The sequence below is a fragment of the Castanea sativa genome, chromosome 5 (assembly GCF_040712315.1).
Source record: "Castanea sativa cultivar Marrone di Chiusa Pesio chromosome 5, ASM4071231v1".
Lineage (NCBI taxonomy): Eukaryota > Viridiplantae > Streptophyta > Magnoliopsida > Fagales > Fagaceae > Castanea > Castanea sativa.
Genome location: NC_134017.1, coordinates 1,024,803 through 1,046,269, shown reverse-complemented (window position 1 = coordinate 1,046,269; position 21,467 = coordinate 1,024,803). Strand labels below are relative to the sequence as shown.

Genomic DNA, 21,467 nt, shown 5'->3' with positions numbered 1-21,467 from the left:
TAAGAACAACAATTTTTTTTTATGCTAGAATAGATATAAAACAAAGATTAGTATTAGTAGTCTTTATCCTCCACATTCAACATTCAACAACTTGTAAAATTTTAAACCATTTTTCGTAGTGATAGTCAACAGAAAAAAAAAAAAAAAAAAATCAAAACACTCACAAACTAAATACATAGAAAATAACCAAAACCTAAATCACACAAAATATTTCAAAAGTTGAGAATTTAAAATATAAAATAAAAAAGTTACCTATGAGAAACCAAAAACTTAAATGAATGTCCTTTGTTTTGCTTTTATATTAGACTTCCCTTGACATAATATCTATATATGAAAATTTAGAAAAAAAAAAAAAATATATATATATATATATATATAAAACAATAAGTAACATGAATTTATTTAAACAAAACTATCATATAGAAATACAAATGCGTAAGTTGCAACTAGAAAAAGAAAAAAAAAAAAAAAAAAAAAACAAAGCAAAACAAAACAAAACAAAACAAAAAAATAGACATTGATGAATATATATATAATTTTTGAAATTTGGATAATAGAATTTTAGTTGGAGTAGAATTTAAATTTCTAAAACTTAGATGATAAAATTTTAGCTAAATTAAATTATAATTAAATATTATCCTTTGAGTTGAGGAAATATATCATAACAATTAATAACATTTTTAAATAATTAATAAAAACTTAAGATGCAAATTGAGGGGAAACAAAGCGTGGGATACTGTGCGGGATTTTGGATTTCAATTTAGAATTTATTTATTTGTTATTATTTCTTTCTAGGGAAGGAAGATAAAAAGAATTAATAATAGACTTTTAGTTTGGATAAAATTTAAATTTGTTAAAATTTAAATGATAAATTTTATGTAAATTAAAATATCGTTATTTTAATAAAAATTAATTTAATAATTAATAAAAATATATATGCGTAAGCTGCAACTTGGAAAAAAAAATTGTGAGAAAGACAGTATCATATATATTTATCAACTCCTACAAATCTATACAACTTGTATATCCTTCCAATACAAATACATATGCATAAGCTGCAACTTGGAAAAAAAAAACGTGGGGTGCAAGAGAGATTTTATGAAAAGACCATATTAGTGAATAAATATCAATTTTAAAATTTTGATAATTGATTTTTAGTTGGAGGAGGATTTGAATTTCTGAAACTTAGATTCTTGTTGCATATTTAATTTTAAAAACTTATTGTTACTTTATCTAAAGAAATTTATAATAACAATAAATTGTTGTCTCTATCAACTAAAAGTTAGATGCATGTTAACGTTACATGGTTTGTTAAAACACTTATTGTTACTTTATTTAAAGGAATTGATAAGAACAAGTTGTTGTCTTTATCAATTGAAACATAAATGCATATTGCTTGTTTTGTTAAAAAAACTTATTATTATTTTATCTAAAATGCATGGTGCATGTTTTGTTAAAACACTTAATGTTACTTTATTTAAAGAAATTGATAAGAATAAATAAATGATTGTCTCCATCAACTGAAACTTAGATGCATGTTACATGCTTTATTAAAAAAAATTATTATTGTTTTTATCTAAAATGCATGTTGCATGCTTTATTAAAACACTTATTGTTACTTTATCTAAAGAAATTGATAAGAACAAATAAGTTGTTGTCTCTCTCAACTAAAATTTAGATGCATGCTGCATGTTTTGTAAAAAACACTTATTGTCATTTTATCTAAAGAAATTGATATGAAAAAATAAGTTATTGTCTCTATCTAAAAAAAATTGTATCTAAAATATTATTTTAATTTGGTGAAGTTATTTGGCACAACCACGACTTCTAATTAAGCTCAATGTTTATTATATAGTATATGTGATATAACTCAACCATATTTCAAATTGCGTTAACAAAGATTACCCCATACTCCGGTCCATTTCTCATTATCAAGAGTTTTGTTACACACACTCAACTACTAAGACAATTCAAAGATGTTTATACTATGGTCTAGTCCACTTTAGTGGCAATAGGAGAACACATGTTTATATTAGAAGTGTGCTCGGCAACCAAGTATGAAGAATCCTATTTCAACTTGAAAGAGGAGAAGGCTTGGGGATTGTGTCGTATATATAAAAAAAATTATTTGGTTCTAAAGATTTAAGATTAAATGTTTAGATCCCTATTTTGTGTATGTTGGCAAACCGAGAACAAAAACATGTATGTTGAAGAAAGGAGAGTTCAAGTTTGTGAAGCTTGACTGATTGAAAATTAGATCCAGCCGATCAAAAATAGCAAAAAATAAAATTCTATAGAATTTAAATTAGGCCCATGCTTGCAAAAACATTTAGGATTTTAGTCCAACACTACGTTTTAAAGATTCTTAGAAGACTTGTGAGTTACTCCTATGAGATCTGTGAGATTCTATAACCTTCTAACTCTACAAGTGTTTACCAGAACGAGTTCTATAATCAAGTGTTGATGGAATCTAGTTGCTGCTACAAGATCAACAATTGGTGATCTAAACCTTTGAGTGGGATCTCAAAGTCATAAGCGTGGGAGCTTGTGTTTAACAAATCTAAGAGAGAAGAGTCCATGGAATCAAAGCTACATATGGTCATTTTAGTAAGTTCTACTAGAGGTAGCATTAGATTTAGGATTAAATCTTTTGTAAACTTAAATTCTATCTAGTGGATATGTTTACCTTAAGGATAACTAGGTCAAATCTTCCTCAAGTTTTTATCTTGTAATGATTTGTTTCATTGGTTTTCCTAAGTAATCATATCGTTATGTCTCTTTCTTTTTCCGTATGCATGATATGATATTTTGTTGTTTAACCTAGATCTCATAATTAAATTAAGTAACTACTTGGCTAATTCACTAGTGCTGATATCGTCTTTTGTTCACCCTCGATATGCGTACCAGACCCGAAAAATCCAAAAATTTTATTTTCTTTCCATAGGGCCATGAGAACATCCAAAATGACGCGTAATCCTTTCGGACACTGGAGCACCCAGAGTGCCTTTTCCATCCAAAAAATTCCTTGGTGGCCCTAGAAACCCTAATTTCAATCTAGCCGTTAGAGTGAGTTGAAATCAACGCCACTGTGAAAATTATCAAATTCTCATTCCAACATTATTCACAAGTCGAAATCGAAGCTAGAAATGCCAAGATATCATGAAAACTGGGATAACGCATTGATCAATGCATCACTATCTTCCCAGAGCTATAACTTTTTATCCAACTGTTGGATATTCAAGTTCCATACATTTTCAAAATCAGGAAGTCAAGATTTTTCCAAGGGTGTCAAGATCAACTCAATCAAGGGAGCTTTCAAGGCGGCAGCCCTACAAGGGCCGTTTCCTCGAAAAGCGCACTTAGGGCTATAAATAGCCCCAAGCACCCCCCCAAACCAAAAAAAGAGAAGATTTTTTTAGTTTTCTCTCTGCTTGGACATTGTCTGCACATTTTTCCTCTCTTCCACACACAAAAACACATCAAAGTCTCTTAATTCTTTCATCTTCACAAAAAACACAAGGTATTGTTCTTAAACCCAATCTTCTTCTCCTTGGTTCTACACTTTGGATTTGGGGTTTAGGGGTGTGGATGTAGCTTTTTAGCTACTATCCATACCCCTAACCCTCTAAATTTTTTTTCTAGCATTTATCTTGCTTTTTTTTTAATAACATGATTTATTGCTTTTCTTAGCATGATTCTTGCTTTATCTTGCTTCTAGCATATTCTTATCTTAGATCCATGTTCTTTTAGGCTTGTTCGCATGTTATTTGTCTCGATCTACGTGCTTTATGTTTTATGCCATGTGTTTGTGCCTAGATCTATCTTTCTCATGTGTTGCTTAGCTAGATCCACATGTTTCTATGCATCTTTACACGCTTACTTACATGTCCATGCATGGGTCTTTCTTGCTAGTGTGTCGTCCATGCTTCAACACAATGAAGTTATGGACATTTAATCCAAACCTACATTTGTCTCTCACGGACACCACCTTTTGTTTGCTTTCTTGCATGTTTGCTTGTTTTCTTGTTTCTTTGCTTGCCATGTTTATTATGCTTATTTGCTTTATGCCCCTTTCATATATCTATGCATCTTTTCCTTCCATTGCTTGTCTATTGGTTTCTTGCCTTTGCCTTTGCCTTTGCATGTACACACATGGAGCGAGAACGCATGGAGCTAGGGTACGGTCTCTCAAGCGCAAGCAAAAAAAGCACAAATGCAAGCATGTAAATATGAGCTGAGTGGCTATATTTAGTAGGTTTAGGAGTCTAGCCTCTCCCATTTGGTTATGTACTCTTTTAAATCCCTTTCCTTCCTCCCTCCTTCCTCTCTTAGATGGGTTGTATTAGGTATATCATGTTGTGTACCATTCATCATCGTCTCTAGAGTATGGCAACCCTTGTTTACTTTCCTACACCTATATATCGGGTCGTGCTCTAGGGATGTAGGCATTTACTTTCCTGATCTATAGGCCAACATTATGCATGATGTATGTATATGTATTCCTGCTCCTCTCCTTCCAGTGTGATTGTCACAATCCATGTCACTTAAGGCAAAGCAATGTCTATTTTCTGCCACGGATTTTTGCCGTGGAAATTCGGTACTTTGCCCGAATGCCTTAAGAAAGCATAGATTGGGACCACACCCTTTCAAAAGCCAAACCTCAAAACCCCCATGCATGCAAAGCCCCAAAAGCCAATGCTAAAATCATGTTTTTACTACCAATCTCCGAAAATCTAGGTTTTATCAAAATAAAGGACTATCCTTGAACAGGCATTGTGGGGTGCCTAACACCTTCCCCACACGTAACCAAACTTCCGAACCCAAGAATCAATATTTTTTACCATCCATATTAGATTTGGAAAAATGCTCTTTTTCTTAGCCTAAGATTGGTAATAAAATTAACTAAAAACAAGTAGCCAAATCACACCTTAGAAAAACCCAATAATTGGTGGCGACTTCACTCACCTTTGGTAATCCCTTAAAATCTGGCCAAGATTCCCACCACACCACCAAAGGTAGACACCTACCCTCCTCCACCGAGAAAGAGAGAGCACCCGAAGCTCTGCGCAAACCACACACCATCATTTCGAGAGGGGCCTCCAACGGACCCCGCGCACAGGAGCGTTACCACAGCAGGTGGTCAAACAAAGGCCCGATGACAATTATCCGTCTCGAGGCCAAGCGCCGACAACTAGGTTTAAACAATCTGTTTTAAGGGATCTAAACAAACAAATAAGTGGTATTAGAGCATGTTCACTCTGATAGGATTAACGTCCTAAGTGAGATCCTTAATCCCTTCTGTCATGGATAATTTTAAGTGTCTTTCTTCTCATATTTGAGATAATTTGAATAAAGAAGATGCTAACGTTTTTGTTGATCTTATTGATGCATGTTGAACTCTCCATTGGTAATTAACTAAGTCTATGAAAATTGCTAGAGTGCATAAGAAATCTATTTTTATGCCAACCTGTCACCTTTGTGGTGTTGTTGGTCATATTAGACTAAATTGTTTTTTGCTGAGGCAAAGACCAAAATCTGAGACTAAATTTGCTATTAGGAATACTGATGTTCCTAAATTTGTTCATGTTTGTCACTTTTGTGGTGTTTCCAGTCACATTCATCTTAACTGTCATAAAATGAAATTTAAACATTCTGTGTTTTAGTCTTGGATATGTGATGATATTTGTCCTGCCATTAGTCCTGATAAATTTTTTCATTTGCTTTTGAAATGGGCATCAACAATATTCAAAGCACTTTGATGTATATGTTTCAAACTATTAGTCACTTTTCTCTCCCCTTCTAGAATACGATTAGAATTCCGTCTTTCTTATTCTCAAAACTAATAATAACTTATCAATCATAATATGACCATCACTTTCACTACATACCATGACTTCACATATTCTTGAACCTAAAATGTAACTTATAATAGAAAATACATGTAATTCAAACACCTGGGGTGGAAACACCATTTATTTATAGTTTATACTCACCCAAAAAAATCTCATTCCACTATTGTATTCATATTCATATGATAATGTGTTTACCTCCACTGATGTGGATGTTCTTAGATGCCTCTTGCATGCATGTCCTTAAAAGATTGAAATAAAATAATTGAATTATAAAATATTTATTATAAACCAAAAAATATTGTACATAATACTGCTACACTATAGTCATACTTCACGATGAACTAGCTAGATCACCCTTACAAAAAAAAAAAAAAAAAATTACATTGTCTACACAATATGACGATTTGAACTATTGAACCAATTTATTAAATTTAGTTTGAAAATAAGATCCATACTTACTTTTTTATTTAAATTTTAGTAGTAACATCTATGATTCACTTAAAGCTTATCAAATCTACACCCATTTGTCTTCAAACAATTCTTTAAGATTGTAAGGTCCTGTGACATTGAGAGTTCCACTCCACATTTGCTCTGCGAATTGCTGGTAGGCCTTTTCGGAAAGATGACCAGTGTCAAAGAACAAATATTCACTAGCATTCTCACATAATTCGTACTCTTTAACTGATCTCTTCCCTCCACAACTATTTATTCCTTTGTATGGACCAATTCCACAACATGCAATATTCCCTTCCTTGAAACCTTCACAACATGGTTATAATGCTATCAGTTAATGACATAATATAACTAAAACACAAACTTTAACAATATATAATTAAGTATTCTATACAATGAAAATGGTCATGACATACCATATTTCAAAGGGCTATTTATTCTTTCACTAAGAATAGTGTAGGTATCGGTTATTGAATATTTGAATCCATTGAGCTCATTCTCTAGCTTCTGGAGGACTTCAGAGAGTGCTTTATTGTGCAATATTGCTAGGGCTGTAAGTTCCTGCTTGCATGCACCTGTGTTTCCTGGAATTAGTGCTCTTGCCAATGGTAAACAACCCAATGGCGACAAGTTTGGAAACCCAAATTTCCTTCCTCCTTTCTTATATATTTCCTAGAAAATCAATATGTAGCTATGAGTATAAACAATCTATAAGGTAAAGGAAGACGATAAGTAAAATATACTTGCTTCAATTATTAAATAAACTGTTAATTTTTCTTACTTCGATCACAAATGTTAAATTGCTGATCACCATGTCTACGTATTCTTCTGGAGTGTAGGATTGAAAAATGCTAGAATTCCTAGTGAAAGGGACTGCATAATCATTACTCCCCACGCTAATGATGTATACAGCTCTGAACAATAATTTTTTTGCTTCTGCATCACCGAGTTCTTTGCTCAAAAGACTCTCCAAGTTCTTGAAATTATTCAGTTGAGATTTTAGATCTATCACCTGTTGAGAAATAAAAAGGTATTAAACTATTTCCTTCAAGAAAGCTTATGCCATAAAAACATTAGTAAATTTTAAGTACAATCATATACATTAGGTTCCTTAATTAAATTCAAATAAAAGGTTGTATTGACCAAAAAAAGCACAAACAATAATATATTCTCTAAGAAGAATTAAATTGTATACAACTATATATGTGTATTAAATTTAATTGAAGAACTTAATATAATACTACATTTGTCTTTTACCCAAAACATAATACTCTAATTTTTTTTTTTTTTTTTTTGAGAAACACATAATACTCTATTTAAGAGAATATGATGGAACATATTAGGATTTAGGACACACAATTGCCAATACCAGTAGTATTTGGACAAAAAAGAATTTTTGCAACCAGTAGTAGGAGTTAGAGAGTAAGATCAAGATGTCAATCCTATTAATGTATTTATTTAAATTATACCTTTCCTTGGTGAGTTTCAGCAAGAGCACCAGCTCCTGCAGATGCGAAGTTTACCCCATCAGTATATCGATGATAACCAGGATGTAGATACGGTGTAATGAACGGCAAATTTGCAAACTCAGCTGAAACAAATCAAAAATTGTTAATATATATAGCAAAAATTCAGATTCTATAGTAAAGAAGACACACACATAGCAGCATTTTTTACCAATAAAATCTGGAATTATACGGCCATCAGAAAATCTCCCAGTAGAGTACTTGAAAAAGTTCTCCCCATATGGCTCATAATTTGCTTGGTAATCAGTAATGGTGTTGATATAGTTGTTGTTTCCAGCATCGAATAATGAATCTCCAAAGATGAATAAAGCAACATGTTCCTCTGGCAGGCAAAGGGTACCAAGGCCGTGGGCTGAGATTGAAAGGGTTGAAAACAAAGCCAAGAAACATAAGTGAAGCCTTAAACCCATCATGTTAAATATTTAATACTTTTTTCTTTTTTTATGTGCATAACATTTTAGTTGCAATTTTCATTTATAGGCGGCTTGATGTGTGCTTTACGTGAGGAAAAAGGAACGGTTGCTTCATTTGAATTTTCATAGGATAGAAAGCCAATTGCTATTGGTTTATTTGAATTTTCATAGGATAGGAAGCCAATTGCTATTGGTATATCTGTTTCAAATTGACTACATTCACAATTTGATTAGTCTACCTGCAAGTACCTTGGACTTTTAAAGATGACAAATGATATTTTTTTTTTTAAGGGAAAAGTTAACGGATGCTCTATAGCATTGATTTAGGAAATATATTTTGTAAATTTTTTATGAAAAAAGAAAAAATATATTTTTTTCACAACTTTTTATATTTTCCATTAAAGTAGTATTATATAAAACATTTCTAAAATAATCAATTAATAAATATCCTAAAGACATCAGTTGACTGGATCTTTCTTTGAAAAGTCTAAGTTCAAAGTCTTAATGCTCTAAGTTCTATTTTCTAATGATACAATTCAACCATCTTTTTGTCTCAATTCCATATTCCGTTAATAAAGATTAGGATGACATTGTCTCAATTCAACCATCTTTTTGTCTCAGTCCACCCATCAAGAAATTTGTTTCACATGCTGTTCAACTAGTAAGAGTATAAGACAATTCAAAGATGTTACGTTTACCTTGGAAGTTTTATGTAGATATGGCAAAATGGGTCAGAATTTTCTAACCCGACCCGATCTGAGAATACCTAACCTAAACCTGATTTTTTGACCCAAAGCAAAAACGGGTTGAACCGTGTTTTTGTGGGTCAACCTGACCCTACCCGAACCATTTTTTAAAACTTTTTTTTTAGTAAAAAAAAAAAAGTAAGACAATATTGGTTTAATTGTTTGTTATGAGCTTTAAGGAAACAATTAAGACATTTACATAACTGTATGCAAATTAATTGAAAGATAAATGATTGAGCATTCTATAATGAGTAAAGATTTTTAGATATCAAATAACAATGTGCATGCCAAGATAATCTGGTTACAATATAGTTAAAAACATAGATTTAAAATTGTAGACATGTGTAAGAAACATTCACAAGTGTGAAAATAATAAAGCAAAAGTATTAAATTAACATAAATTATCGATGCTTAGACGTATTTTTTAACAATTTATGTCCAAAATAAACGGTTTTTCAAAATAAATTATGATATTTCCTAGAGTGTATGTTATTTAACAATGATATGATATTCATAAAAAAGACAATGTATAAATAAGTAAACAATCAAACTTTCATATATATCTCAAATTGAAATAAAGTGCCAACCACAGTTGACAATAAATTATAAAATTAATTTTCAAAATTGTAAATTTCTTATATGTTTTTATTATTTGTCAAATGAATTGTCCAATAAGTCATTTCCAATTTTTTTTTTTTTTTTTTTGTAGAGATTTATACTCCTTAACACAGTATGATTAACTTAATATTATCTCAAGTTGATTAACAAGTTTGTTAATTAACATTAGGTTCAATCACAATATGTAAAACAAATATAATACGAAAAAATAAAGAATACAAAGATCTGATGACCTAGGAAAACCAAACCGGTAAAAAACCTGGGGAGGATTTAACCTAGCTATCCTCAAGGTAAAACGAATCCACTATGAAAGAATTGAAGTTTATACAATTAGACTTAGACCACTAACATCCTATTGCTACCTCGAGTAGAAAACTTACTACCACGACCACGTGACAGCTTCGAGTCCACAGACTACTTTTTTCTTTAATTCATTGCAAACACAAGTTCTCCTACTTGTGAATCTTGATCTTCTTGACTGTTCTTTGTGAAACGATCACCAAGCTCTTGACATCAATCAGGATCTTGATAACCCTAAGTGTGTATGAAAGTAAACACCTCTAGATTTCACAAGAGATTCAAACATACAGCATATCAAAAGCCTTTAAAACATAGTTAGGGTTTTTCTTTTTATATGAGACATAAAACATAAAATCCTACACGTCAAACGAACTTGGGCTGAGTTGGAAATTCTGCAGAAAAAAAAAAACTGCACGAATCTCGATCGATCGAATATAATTTTTGATCGATCGAACCTTGCAGAATGTGATCAATAATTTCTGCAATCACTCGATTCCTACTTTACAACAAAACATACTTTGAGCAAGCCTAAACCTAGACTCTATATTTTGATCATGATTTGCTAACACAATACACATTGAAGTTCTAATACATTAGTCCCTAAGGTCTTAGAACCTAACAGTTTTATATTTTGGAATGTTGATATTGTGTAGAAATAAAACTTATGTATTTGTTTTACTTATCTAATTTGTGTTATTTTGTTTTAGATTGCAATATTTTTTTCCCTTCTTTCACTCTTCTTTCACTACAAGCATGGATTTATTGTTTTCTCTTTCTCTCCTATTTGATTTTATTTCCCCTATTTAATTTGTGGTGGTGTTAATGTTAGTGGGTTTTGGATTTGAAGATGGTGTTGTAACTAGTAAATTTTCTTCAAATTTGTAAATGGTCCTACTGTTATGGAATTTGTGATTAAAGAAAGAGTGTTATTGTGTTTGATGCCATTGGTTGTATAGTTTCAAGTAAGTTTTTTTTTTTTTTTAAATTAATGATTGTTTTGGTCTATTCCTTTTTTGATAATAGTTTTGGTCTATTCCTTTGTCTACTGTCAACTTTGCTTCATGGGTTTCTGAGATTTTTGATTAATTTTTGTGAATTCTTTGGCTTTTTATTATTGATAGGTTTAGAAATTTCAAGTGTGATAATATCTTTGGTAATAGAACCAAGAAAGTAGTGAAAAATTCAAAATCTATTTGATGATTTATTTTTGCAGGTTGATCTATGGCGGCTGAATGTGTTTGGGTGGAGTTGCTATTTTTTTTTTTTTAATATTTAGATGTGAGTATGTTTGATTTTGAATTTTTTTTTAGGTGGGTTTGTGTTTCATTTTGAATTTGTTGGGCTAGCTGTAGTATTGTTTGTATTTTGTTTTTTTTTTTATGTTTTTTTTATCTTTTGATTTAATTAAAATTGTAGTTTTAATTTAATTACAATTTTAATTCAATAAAAAAAACTTTTTCCATTTGATTACCAAAAATAAATTTTTTCGTAATTGAATTTTTTTTTTTTTTTTTTGGTTGGTTTTTGGGCTATAGTGGCATTTGCAGAACGCCATTAGAGGGTGAGTCTATATTGGCATTTAAAAAACACCACTATAGGTCTGCCCTATAATGGCATTCTCAAACACCATTATAGCATTTTTAAAAAATAAAAAAAATTGGTCTATAGTGGATCAAACGCCACTATAGCCTTTTTTAAAAATAAAAAAAATTGGTCTATAGTGGCGTTTCAAAATGCCACTATAGGGCAGACCTATAGTGGCGTTTCTCCATAAACACCATTATAGGTCTATAATTGAGGTACAAGAATGGCGTTTACAAACGTCACTATAGCAAACGCCACTATAGGCCCCGTTTTTTGTAGTGTTCGAACCTTTGGTGCACAAACATTGCAGTAAGTTCTCTTTACAAGGTGTTCTTTTTATGTTTATCATAACCTAATATGACTTTAAATACGCCTTGTAAGCCCTAAGCATGGATCGATCCCTAGTCCTCTAAATCATCATGATCCACAAACTGAGAAATCAATTTACTCAGGTTTCAACCAATCAGCTAGAGTCGTGCCAAGAGTCAAGAATTATTGAATCTCAATCATTCAACCTGTAGTTAATGTGTAACAGTCAAGGTAATAGAACATTTATCTTCTAAGCAATTTCTTGAGTAGTTTCTCGTGGTTTTAATGTAGATCTTCACCACTATTCTACAAGGTGTTGGAACGACTTTGCCAACACACTACAAAAAAATAAAATAAAAAACCCATTGCAACGAAAATGAATTTTAGTGGCAATAAAAACTAATTTATTTAGTAAATCTTAAATCCAAGAGGGGTTTCCCTGAAAGAGATAAACTGGAATCCACAAAATAAAATTTTTTGATAAAAGTCTATATTTTTATTGATAACTAGTGTTTAACCCGCGCAATACGCGGGATCGTTTGAAATCTCATAAAGTAGTGTCCAATATCCCCTAAAATTTTTATAAAGTAGTTTCTTCAAATTACTTCATGTGTGTACTTCCCTATTATGAGAGACTACAAAAAAAAAAAAAAAAAAAAAAAAAGAATCTAACTTTAAGCAACTTAAAATTACATGACAATTTCAAATAGCAAATCTACCATTCCTAAGAGCCACAATGAATCACACCGAAGTAAAACTTGCAAGACAATTTCAAATACCAAATCTACCATTCCTAGGTACCACAATGAATTAAACCATGAGATTAGAGAAAGTTTTACAACCAAAAAGTTTAAAAGAGAAAAATGGCTACAGGTTTATGAAATAGAAAGTCAGAAAAATATTAGTCAAATAATAATGCATAATTAATAGTATGGAATCTCAAATTCCAAAACCAAACCAATATATAACCCTTAAAAGGAACATTGAATCCAACCTTTTAATCACAAAAGAAAAAAGAAAAAGCTGTAATGAATAATCAAGCCACAACATATAAAGAAAACAAAATTCCACCTACAACAAATAAAATGCATACTCAATGGTAGATGGGAATCTCAAATTCTAAAACCAAACCAATTCATAAGTCATTACCCATAAAAACGACATTGAGTCTTAATCTTGGCCCTAAATTTCAATTGCAAAACAAAAAAGAAAAATAAAAAGCTCACAATCCCCAATAAGCTGCAATGATACAGAGAAAATCTATTAACAACCCATTATTATGTAATCATCTATTCATAAAATTAATAAATAAAAGTAAATCATCTATAAGTACTCAAATCCAAAAAACTAAGACACAATAAAAACAATCATACCTTATTCTTTTGAAGGTAATCGATTTTTCTCTTATATTTCTCTATTGTGTAATCATATATTTTTTTTTGTTTTATTTCAATAATCTATTGGAAGTGAATCATATGATTCACAGTATTCAGTATCGGGGAATTGACTAATTTGTGTCTTATTTACATTAAATGTATCACTTTTTGAAACCACTCAATCTAAAATTTTATGCTCAATGTTGCTCGATTTGCTTTGCTGGGTGGTTTTATTTCCTTCCTCTGCGTTTGTAAATACAGGACTTTGAGTCCATTTCCTTTTGTAACCTCTCTCAAGCCCATAGATATTACAACCAAGTAGCCTAAAGCCAGAACTGTTTTTGTCAGTCCTACTTAAACTGTGACGCTTTCCCTCCAAAAAGTAGCTAATGTGGAGATTTTGCATCTAGGAACTTGCAAGATGGAAAAGCACATGGAACCTGATTCCACATAACACAATCAATCAGCTTTGACCTGAGGAAGAAAAAACAAATGATAAGAGAAAGATTGGAGGGAGAAATAAAAAGTTATCACAATGAACCAATTGCAAATTATCTACCATCTCAAGCATCAGTGTTGCATAATGAAATATTGCAGATACTTGATTTTTTTTAGTATTCTCCCCAAAAAAAATTCCAAATTTTCATTAAAGCAGAAGAGTACCAATTTGTTGGCATGCCAAAAATAGTGTATACCACCGATACTCAAGACATTGTGAACGCCAATCTAAACCTTGTAAATGGTTTAAGAGGCAGAATCTTGGGAATGGAAAACAGGTGGTGGTTGGGGATGTTGGAGATGCAGAGGAAGGGTCTAAGGAGAGATTTATGAGATTTTGAAGGGTTTATTTAAGAGTTGGGCAATGAAGAAGAAATAGAAGACGGATTGGAGGGTTTTGGGCTACGTTGTTTTGGATAGAAGAAATAGAAGATGGGCACTAATGGTTTTGGGCTGCACTGTTTAAGATTTTGCGTTGTGATTGTTTTTAAATGGTTTTTTCCTACATGGCAGCATCTCCTAAATTGCAGGTATAGAACAATTAATATTTTGTATCTCAATTATAGTTATACTATCTAAAGAACAATAATTCCTACAACATTTATTTATTTATTTACAATATAACCAAGGACAGTATAACGGAAAAAACTTAGTTTAAAAGTAAATAAATTTTAAAATTAAAAAGAATCTTCTAAAACAACATAAACAATGTTCAGACATGTGGATAAGGGTTATTTAATCCAAACCTAATCCACAATGTATATTGTTTGTTCTTAGATAGGAAATATTGGCATGAAAATCTACAAAATCACCTCCGCAAAAACTGAAAATGAGAGTATTTAAAATGAATGGTTATGCAGTAATCATAATTATTCAGTTTAGATGGATGAGAACTTTAAATGCAGTCAGCCTCCTACTTTAAGTCTATAAAAATTACAAAATCATAAGACTCACCAAGAAGTGGAGAATAACAGTAAACCCAATGGAAACCACAACAATAACTACCATATACTATAACATCAGAATTTTCTTTTTCTCAAAATTTAAAGGGCTTGCTTGAGTTGATCATTTTGATTTACTGAGAAATTAATCAATCCCTTCAGACAACAAAAATTTGTCATAAGTAGCATAGTTGGTCTAGAATACTGCAAGATATATTGGTAAACAGCCTATTGGGAAGATTCTAGGGATAACCACTCAAATAACACCATAATTAATGACCCTATGGCACAAAAATAGAGAATTAGGAATCAATAATCATAGAAAGTCATTTTGCAAAAAATAAATTATTTTGCTTACTAAAGAAAAAACTTACTGTAACAACATCCTTTATTGCTTGGACAATTTCTAGAACCATGCATCTAACCTCCTCAATTGTTTTGCCTTGTAACAATGCATAGTTATAATCATTCCCTTCAATTTCTCCAACCATTAGCATAATGTTTTAAGCTTTTCAGCACAATTTATCAAACATTAAAAGAAACCCAAAAAAAAACATAGATACTAAATTTAACTTTGTATTATATGCTTAATTCAAATGACCCACCCCTGCAAAATTCTTCCTAAGTCCACCAAAAACCAGTGCGGCTTGATCCAAGTAGGGAGAGAAAAGGAACTCTTGTGTTAGAGCTGTGAAATTATAGAACGTAACAAACAACTTTCATTATAATATAACTATGTCAATAAAGTTGGTTAATAAGATGGGTCTGAGGATCTGAATTATAACGCATGAAATCAAGTCAAACAAAAAAATTAAATTAACTTGCATTGTGTACATAAAACAGAACAACAAATCATGCACAGTCCTAAAGCACAGAACAAAGGATAAGGATTTTTCTAGACTCAAACATGCATGTGGTATAAACTTATAGTAGGCAATCAGCAAAGAAGAAGCAGCACAATTTAGCCCCCCCCACCCCACTCATATTTTATATGATAATAATATAAATCATATAATAGGTACATTCAAAATAGGATTGACAGGGTAAAAATTCATCAGTTATAGATGTCTCATTCAAACATGGTTTCTTCATGTGGACTTGGCAGCAACAAAAGAAGGAAACCATTTAGGCAATAAACATAAAGATAAAAGAAGTAAAAAAAAAGTAGGGAAACTATGAACATTAATCTCACGATACCTAACATACACTATACAAATCACATGCATGAACTAATTAAAATATCCTTGTCAGTCCCTAGCAAAGATAGGAAAAACCATGGGACTGCAGCATCATTCTTAATGAACAAAACATGCAACCCACATGATTTTTTTAACACATGATTTTTTTTAAATTGTGATGAGTAAAGAATAAAACATGTTAGCTACGCGAGTTCTTCAACACCACATTATCTTAAAAGTTAAGTTTAAATTTGGGTCAATTGATGTTTTATAAAAACAAATAGCCTAGACAAAATTAAATCTAACACAAATACCCAAAATAAAATAAATCTCTTAAAGCAACTATTTGATTCTAACCAAAAGACTTTAGTTCAAATGGATTCTAACCCAAATTCTAGACTTTAAAGCCGAATTTGTTATTTTTTATTTAAAAGCTTTACCTGCCGATGGGTGGGAATACTATGTTTCTTCATATTCTAGACTTTAAAGCCGTATTTGTTATTTTTTATTTAAAAGCTTTACCTGCCAATGGGTGGGAATACTATGTTTCTTCTTTCTCGTTGTCCATCTCTTTTCTCTGTGCGTGACTTACAGTTACCGACTTTCTCTTAATGTTGATTCTAAATGTTGCGGTCTCTTTATATGTAAACAGCGAAAGGTTGTCAGTCATAAGGTTTAAGCAAAAACAATCAAACCAAAATAATCAAAATACCTTAATCTCAGCCAAATATGTATAGCAAAAACAATCTCAGGCCTAAATAATATTTAATGCCAATTTCTTTCTCAAAAAGTAAAAAATGTTTTACAAAATCAAAACTTACTAATAGCAAGTCAGCGAGAGACCAGACGATCGATGGGTTAAGCAATATGTTTTTTTTTTTTTTAAATCTTTTGACTATAGCAGCATTAAAGTATGCATTCCTCACTGTCTGCAGCATTGAACAATGTTTCAAAAAGAAACAATTTTGATCCACCTAGCTGCTCACCTTCTTGGCTTCCTACCAAGCCCACCTATAAGCATATGAACTCCCCATCTAATAAGAAGTGACATCATTCAACTTGTAAATCTAGGATTAAGCGGGATGCTCATTAATAGAAAGTGCAATGTAAGGTGAAAACATTAAACTTTTGGGCTCTATAGATTTAATCGAAAGAGCAAAATCATTTATTATCATACCTTGTATTCTTGTTTTTGTTAACATTGTAGATGTTTGGATGGGTTGTGGTTATGGCTCATGACCAGTTGTTCCTATTATGGCTCTCTCTGGTTCAAGGTTTTTGAGGGTTTGGTTTCGGGGGAAAATAGGCTAAAAGGAGTTTTCTGTTGCAGATCAAGCCAAATGTTACAAATTGAAAAGTCATTTCAGTTTTTGTTACAGAAGATAGTAATAATTTAACCCACATACAACTAAATTTGACACAGATATGAAAAACAGAAGCAACTCTTAACAAAATTAATTCCTATATCATATTTGTCACCTAACTTAAAATAAATAGATAGAACAAAATTACCGGTAATGGTTCTGAAAGTATGACAGTGGCAGAAGACCGAGAAGGCAGTGGCAGGGCCATCAAATTTCTCTCTCATTGCATTACAGGCTCTTTCTCTGTATATCAGTGAAATAGATTTTTGTTTTACTACAGTGAAATGGTGCAATAAACAACCCATGTCATGCCATAATGTTTGTTATCATCCGCAATTATGTATGCAAGCTCATCAACATTAGTCCAATTACAATTTCCACCTAAAAAATAAAATTAAAGGTAGAATGAAAATCAAAGTCAGCTATACCCAAAATTTAAAAAAAAAAAAAAAACTTTAATTTCCAAGCAACCATATTCATTCCAGTGTTGGTACATAGGAAAAGGAAAAACAAAAAGAAACTTTAACTTTTCAGACTTACCGTCTCTCTATCGTCCTCTCTCCTTCTGTATCGGCTTATTCCAAACGGTTAATTTAAAGAATCTTCAAATGATGTAATGATCATTCTCTTGTGACTCTAAACTGACTTGGTGGCAGAAATCTAAGTGGGCAAGTTTGCACTCTGATGCAGAGAAGAAACAGAACATAGTGCAAACTGCAAAGCAGATTGGCAAGTAAGGGTTTTTCTTTTGGCCATTTGTGTTTAACGAATGGAAACAGCGGATGCTTTTGTCTAACGCTTGGTTGAGTCTTTTAATTTTTTTTATTTATAGTAAGAGGCTTTCAAACGGTGTTGTGGAAGTAAAAGTAAAAATTTTAAGATTAATCAACGAATGAGAGTATGAAAAACTAAAAAAAGAGGGATAAAAAATTGAACGAATCACACCTAGATTCTTCAATTGGGATATGATTCCAATATCTTCAATCATCTATCCTAGTGATCGCTAACCCTTTTGAAGCAATGGACAAACAAACACCAGCCGTTATTTTATGCAGCCAAACTCTCTGCATAAAGCAAATTTTTCAACAAATCCATAAGAAACAAATCCATATCAAGTAAATCATATAATATGAATAATCCAAACAGCAAATAAGCCAGAGAACCATATCAGGGAGGAACCAAAACTTTATCATAACAAAACCAAATAATTTTATTCCCCTCTCAATTAATTAAAATAAAATCTAAGATTTCTATATTAAAATTTATTTTCTTTCCCTCATTTTCTCAAAACCCAATAAACGAAAACCCCATCACAGGGTCATATTTATTTCCTAATAAACAAAAACCCCATCACAACCAATGAAAAATCATATCTAAAAACTCGAAACTTTTAATTGTCACACACTGTCTCAGCATCCAAACAGAAAACAAACACACACACACAGATAGAGAGAGCAATACCTTAGTAGAATTATCGAACAGTTTCCGAAGAAGAACTTCATAATTTGAGGGCAACTTCAATTCCCAGAATCAGAGCCACGCAGTCCTCTGGTAAATCACCCAAATTGGAAGAAAATAGAAGAGAAACAGGTGTGAATTGTCAAAGAAGGATCTGCGAATAGTTTTATACAATTTGAAACGGAAATTGAATAATAATAAAAAAAAAGCATGCCTACCTTTTGAAATGTCTGTTGTTGTAGAGAAGGAATGGGATAGCGTCTGAATCGTCTGTTGCGCTTCCTTTTGGATTTTATTTTTTCCTTCGTTTGTTGGTTTGGAATGGAACATGCAACTATGCAAGCAATAAGACACAAAACAAAAAAATCTTTTGATGAGAGGAAGATTATGTTTGTTGGTTGGAAAACGCTGTTATGATCTAACTGTATATGGAGTTTTAAATTTAAATTGGGAGTAAGTAGTTTCCATTAGAATACAAAATCAAACCAAGTGCAATCCATATATAGAAAACATTTTAAAAAATGGCATGTGAAGTAAGCATGTAGTATAAACCCGAAATTATAATTTTTGCATAGAAAAAGGAACCAACCCATCTATTTTTCAAAAGGAGTCAAAGAAGAACCCTAAAAAATTCGAAAGGAATTTTTCATTGAAAACAGATATACAGAAAAGGAAGATGCTGACCTTCAGAAACGTTTTGTTGCAGAAAAGAGATGAAACAGAGCAGAAGATCAAATCGTGATGGCCGGCCGCACGAACGTCCACTGGATCCCAATTTCTTTTTCCCCTTCTTCCCTTTCTCTGTGTCGCAGTATCGGTAGGTCATTTATTTTAGAGAGAGAAGATATTAAACACAATCTGATGAAAACAGACGGGTAGGATTTTTTTAACTGAAATGGTTTTTTTTTTTTTTTTTAAAACAGACTTTATTTTTAACGTAACCCTTCTTTCTTTTTAATGGTCAGACGTGGCAGGGTTAAAAGTCCAACCATTACACCGTACGAATTTTTTTTTTAAAAGTGTACATGTGTCTGAATTTTAAATAGGTAGTTATCTTATTTGTCAGCACGCCCTTAAATGTAGGAACTAACTTTCTCTCAGCTTTGTCTATTATATATATATAGATATAGATAATCTCAAAACTAAATTGCTTTTGGAGGCTATAATGCATTTAAATAGTAAAAAGAAAACCTATGGAGATTAGAAACCCTAAGACAACTACGAAAGTATATAAAACTCTAATTTGATTAAACAAAATTAAAAAAACTAAAACAAGGTAATAAATAGCCTAAACATAAAATAACAAAAATTACATAAAAATACTAAAATTAAAATATTACAAAAATTAAATATTAAAACTTGTCACACACACACACACACACATATATATATAACTTTTTAAGAAAAATAATGTAAGGTCGCAATTCATGCCTAGGCTCAACAAGAAGGAGGGTATAGGCCCAAAGAGCCCAAAACAATAAATTTATAGAGTATGGGTTAGAAATCTTGATTCCAATGAGCCTCAACGGTAACAACAATGACCCAAGATTACAAAACAATGAAGATGAACAAATTTATGAGATGAAACTCATCCTCGGACTCAAGCCAAGAATCAAGTGCTTCTATTTATCTACCCTTAAAGATTAATTAATAATATTCAGTTTACAGTCCTTTTTCTCCTCACCCCCCCCCTTTCTCTAGGGCCTCTTTCCTTCTTATACTCCTCTCCATCTTCATTCTTGCTCTCCACGTGTAAATCCCTGATGCCCTTCTTGATACTTGTCCCATCAACCTCTTCTTGAAATTCTTAGGTAATAGCTGTAAGGTGGAAAATCACTGTTCAGGTATCACTTCCTCATAAATTCGGCCACTTAGGTATAGAGCATTCAATGTGGTGGTAACAACTTTCTCTAAGATATCTTCTTAACCACCCTTGCTCTCTATGCCTTTTATATTACATATCTTCATTCCCAAGACCTTCCAAAATATCATTCTAATTAACATGTCTTACCACTTAACCCCAATCTCTACTAGCCGAGGATGTATTCCTCCTCGAATAGCTTTCACTAGCCTTTTCTGCCACGATTAACTCTTAGGTCTCCAAATCTGACACCCTTATCGTTACTAATCCGTCCTCGGACGGATAATCATCCTTGGACAAAGCCCACGGGCCAAAAGTAGCTTTTGGGCCTTTTATCCTCACAAATAATGTTTTTTTTTTTTTAAATTATCTAACAAGAACATGATAGTAAATATATACAAAAAAATATTTATATAGTCTCATTTTTCTTCTTAACCAAATAAATGAGTTTTTAATCTCTCTACATTTTCATCCTTTCAACCAAACACATATGAGAGATGATGTGCATGAAATATATATAATAAAATACTCTCTTATTTGCTTTTTTTGCCATACTTTTAAGCTATCTTGCTCCTGATTATATATTATCTTTGTTTAATAGGTGATAAAGGCTTTACATGCTAAGTGAGGCTAAGTCAGTTGCTAACGCAACCTGAAGGACCTGGAGGGCATGAAGTAAAGAAAAGAAAAGCAACAAGAGCTAAGCAAGTAGAAATAAAATTAAAGAAAGGAGGTCCAGGCCTATTGATTCAAAGCCAACATGAAAAAGAAGGACCTGCAGATGCGTGAAGGAGCAAAGAAAAGAAATAATTGATAGGGAGCTTATTCACGTGGAAGAGATACATGGGCTTGAGGTTTAAATGAAAATTTGTTAACTTGTGGTGGGCCTCTCTATTTCTTTTTGAAACACAATCACTCTTAGGCTAGTCTTTGGTTTTAGCTGAGCACAAATTGAAGCGTAGCGTGTGGCTTACAATCCTAGTTTCACTT

General features: G+C 31.8%; 1 protein-coding gene and 1 long non-coding RNA gene across 28 annotated transcripts; both read right to left on the bottom strand.

The window, feature by feature from the left end:
• Positions 1-6,106: 6,106 nt before the first annotated feature.
• On the bottom strand, positions 6,107-8,286 carry LOC142634058 (GDSL esterase/lipase 2-like). Its single transcript, XM_075808327.1, has 5 exons — positions 7,983-8,286; positions 7,775-7,896; positions 7,087-7,317; positions 6,722-6,977; positions 6,107-6,611 (listed from the first exon to the last, which is right to left on the bottom strand). Exons 1-5 carry the CDS (start codon positions 8,242-8,244, stop codon positions 6,367-6,369), a joined length of 1,116 nt encoding a protein of 371 aa, XP_075664442.1. The 5' UTR covers positions 8,245-8,286; the 3' UTR covers positions 6,107-6,366.
• A 4,873-nt stretch (positions 8,287-13,159) lies between these two features.
• LOC142637021 (uncharacterized) lies at positions 13,160-19,470 on the bottom strand. Of its 27 annotated transcripts, none has more exons than XR_012844479.1 (12): positions 19,301-19,470; positions 18,835-18,950; positions 18,620-18,706; positions 18,104-18,222; positions 17,699-17,872; positions 17,307-17,539; positions 16,972-17,115; positions 16,616-16,828; positions 16,317-16,430; positions 15,222-15,304; positions 14,991-15,088; positions 13,160-13,651 (listed from the first exon to the last, which is right to left on the bottom strand). It is a non-coding gene; the product is annotated as an uncharacterized LOC142637021 (long non-coding RNA). The 27 variants fall into 27 exon arrangements; XR_012844480.1 differs by having other exon boundaries at positions 17,307-17,401; XR_012844492.1 differs by lacking the exon at positions 16,317-16,430.
• Between the last annotated feature and the right edge of the window lie 1,997 nt (positions 19,471-21,467).

Bases quoted from the DNA above. Each gene is read 5' to 3' on its own strand.
- LOC142634058 (XM_075808327.1), bottom strand. From the start codon at position 8,244: ATGATGGGTTTAAGGCTTCACTTATGTTTCTTGGCTTTGTTTTCAACC. The intron at 7,897-7,982 runs GTAAAAAATGCT...GATTTGTTTCAG, and splicing joins TATAATTCCAGATTTTATTG to CTGAGTTTGCAAATTTGCCG. The intron at 7,318-7,774 runs GTATAATTTAAA...ATTTCTCAACAG, and splicing joins CTGAAACTCACCAAGGAAAG to GTGATAGATCTAAAATCTCA.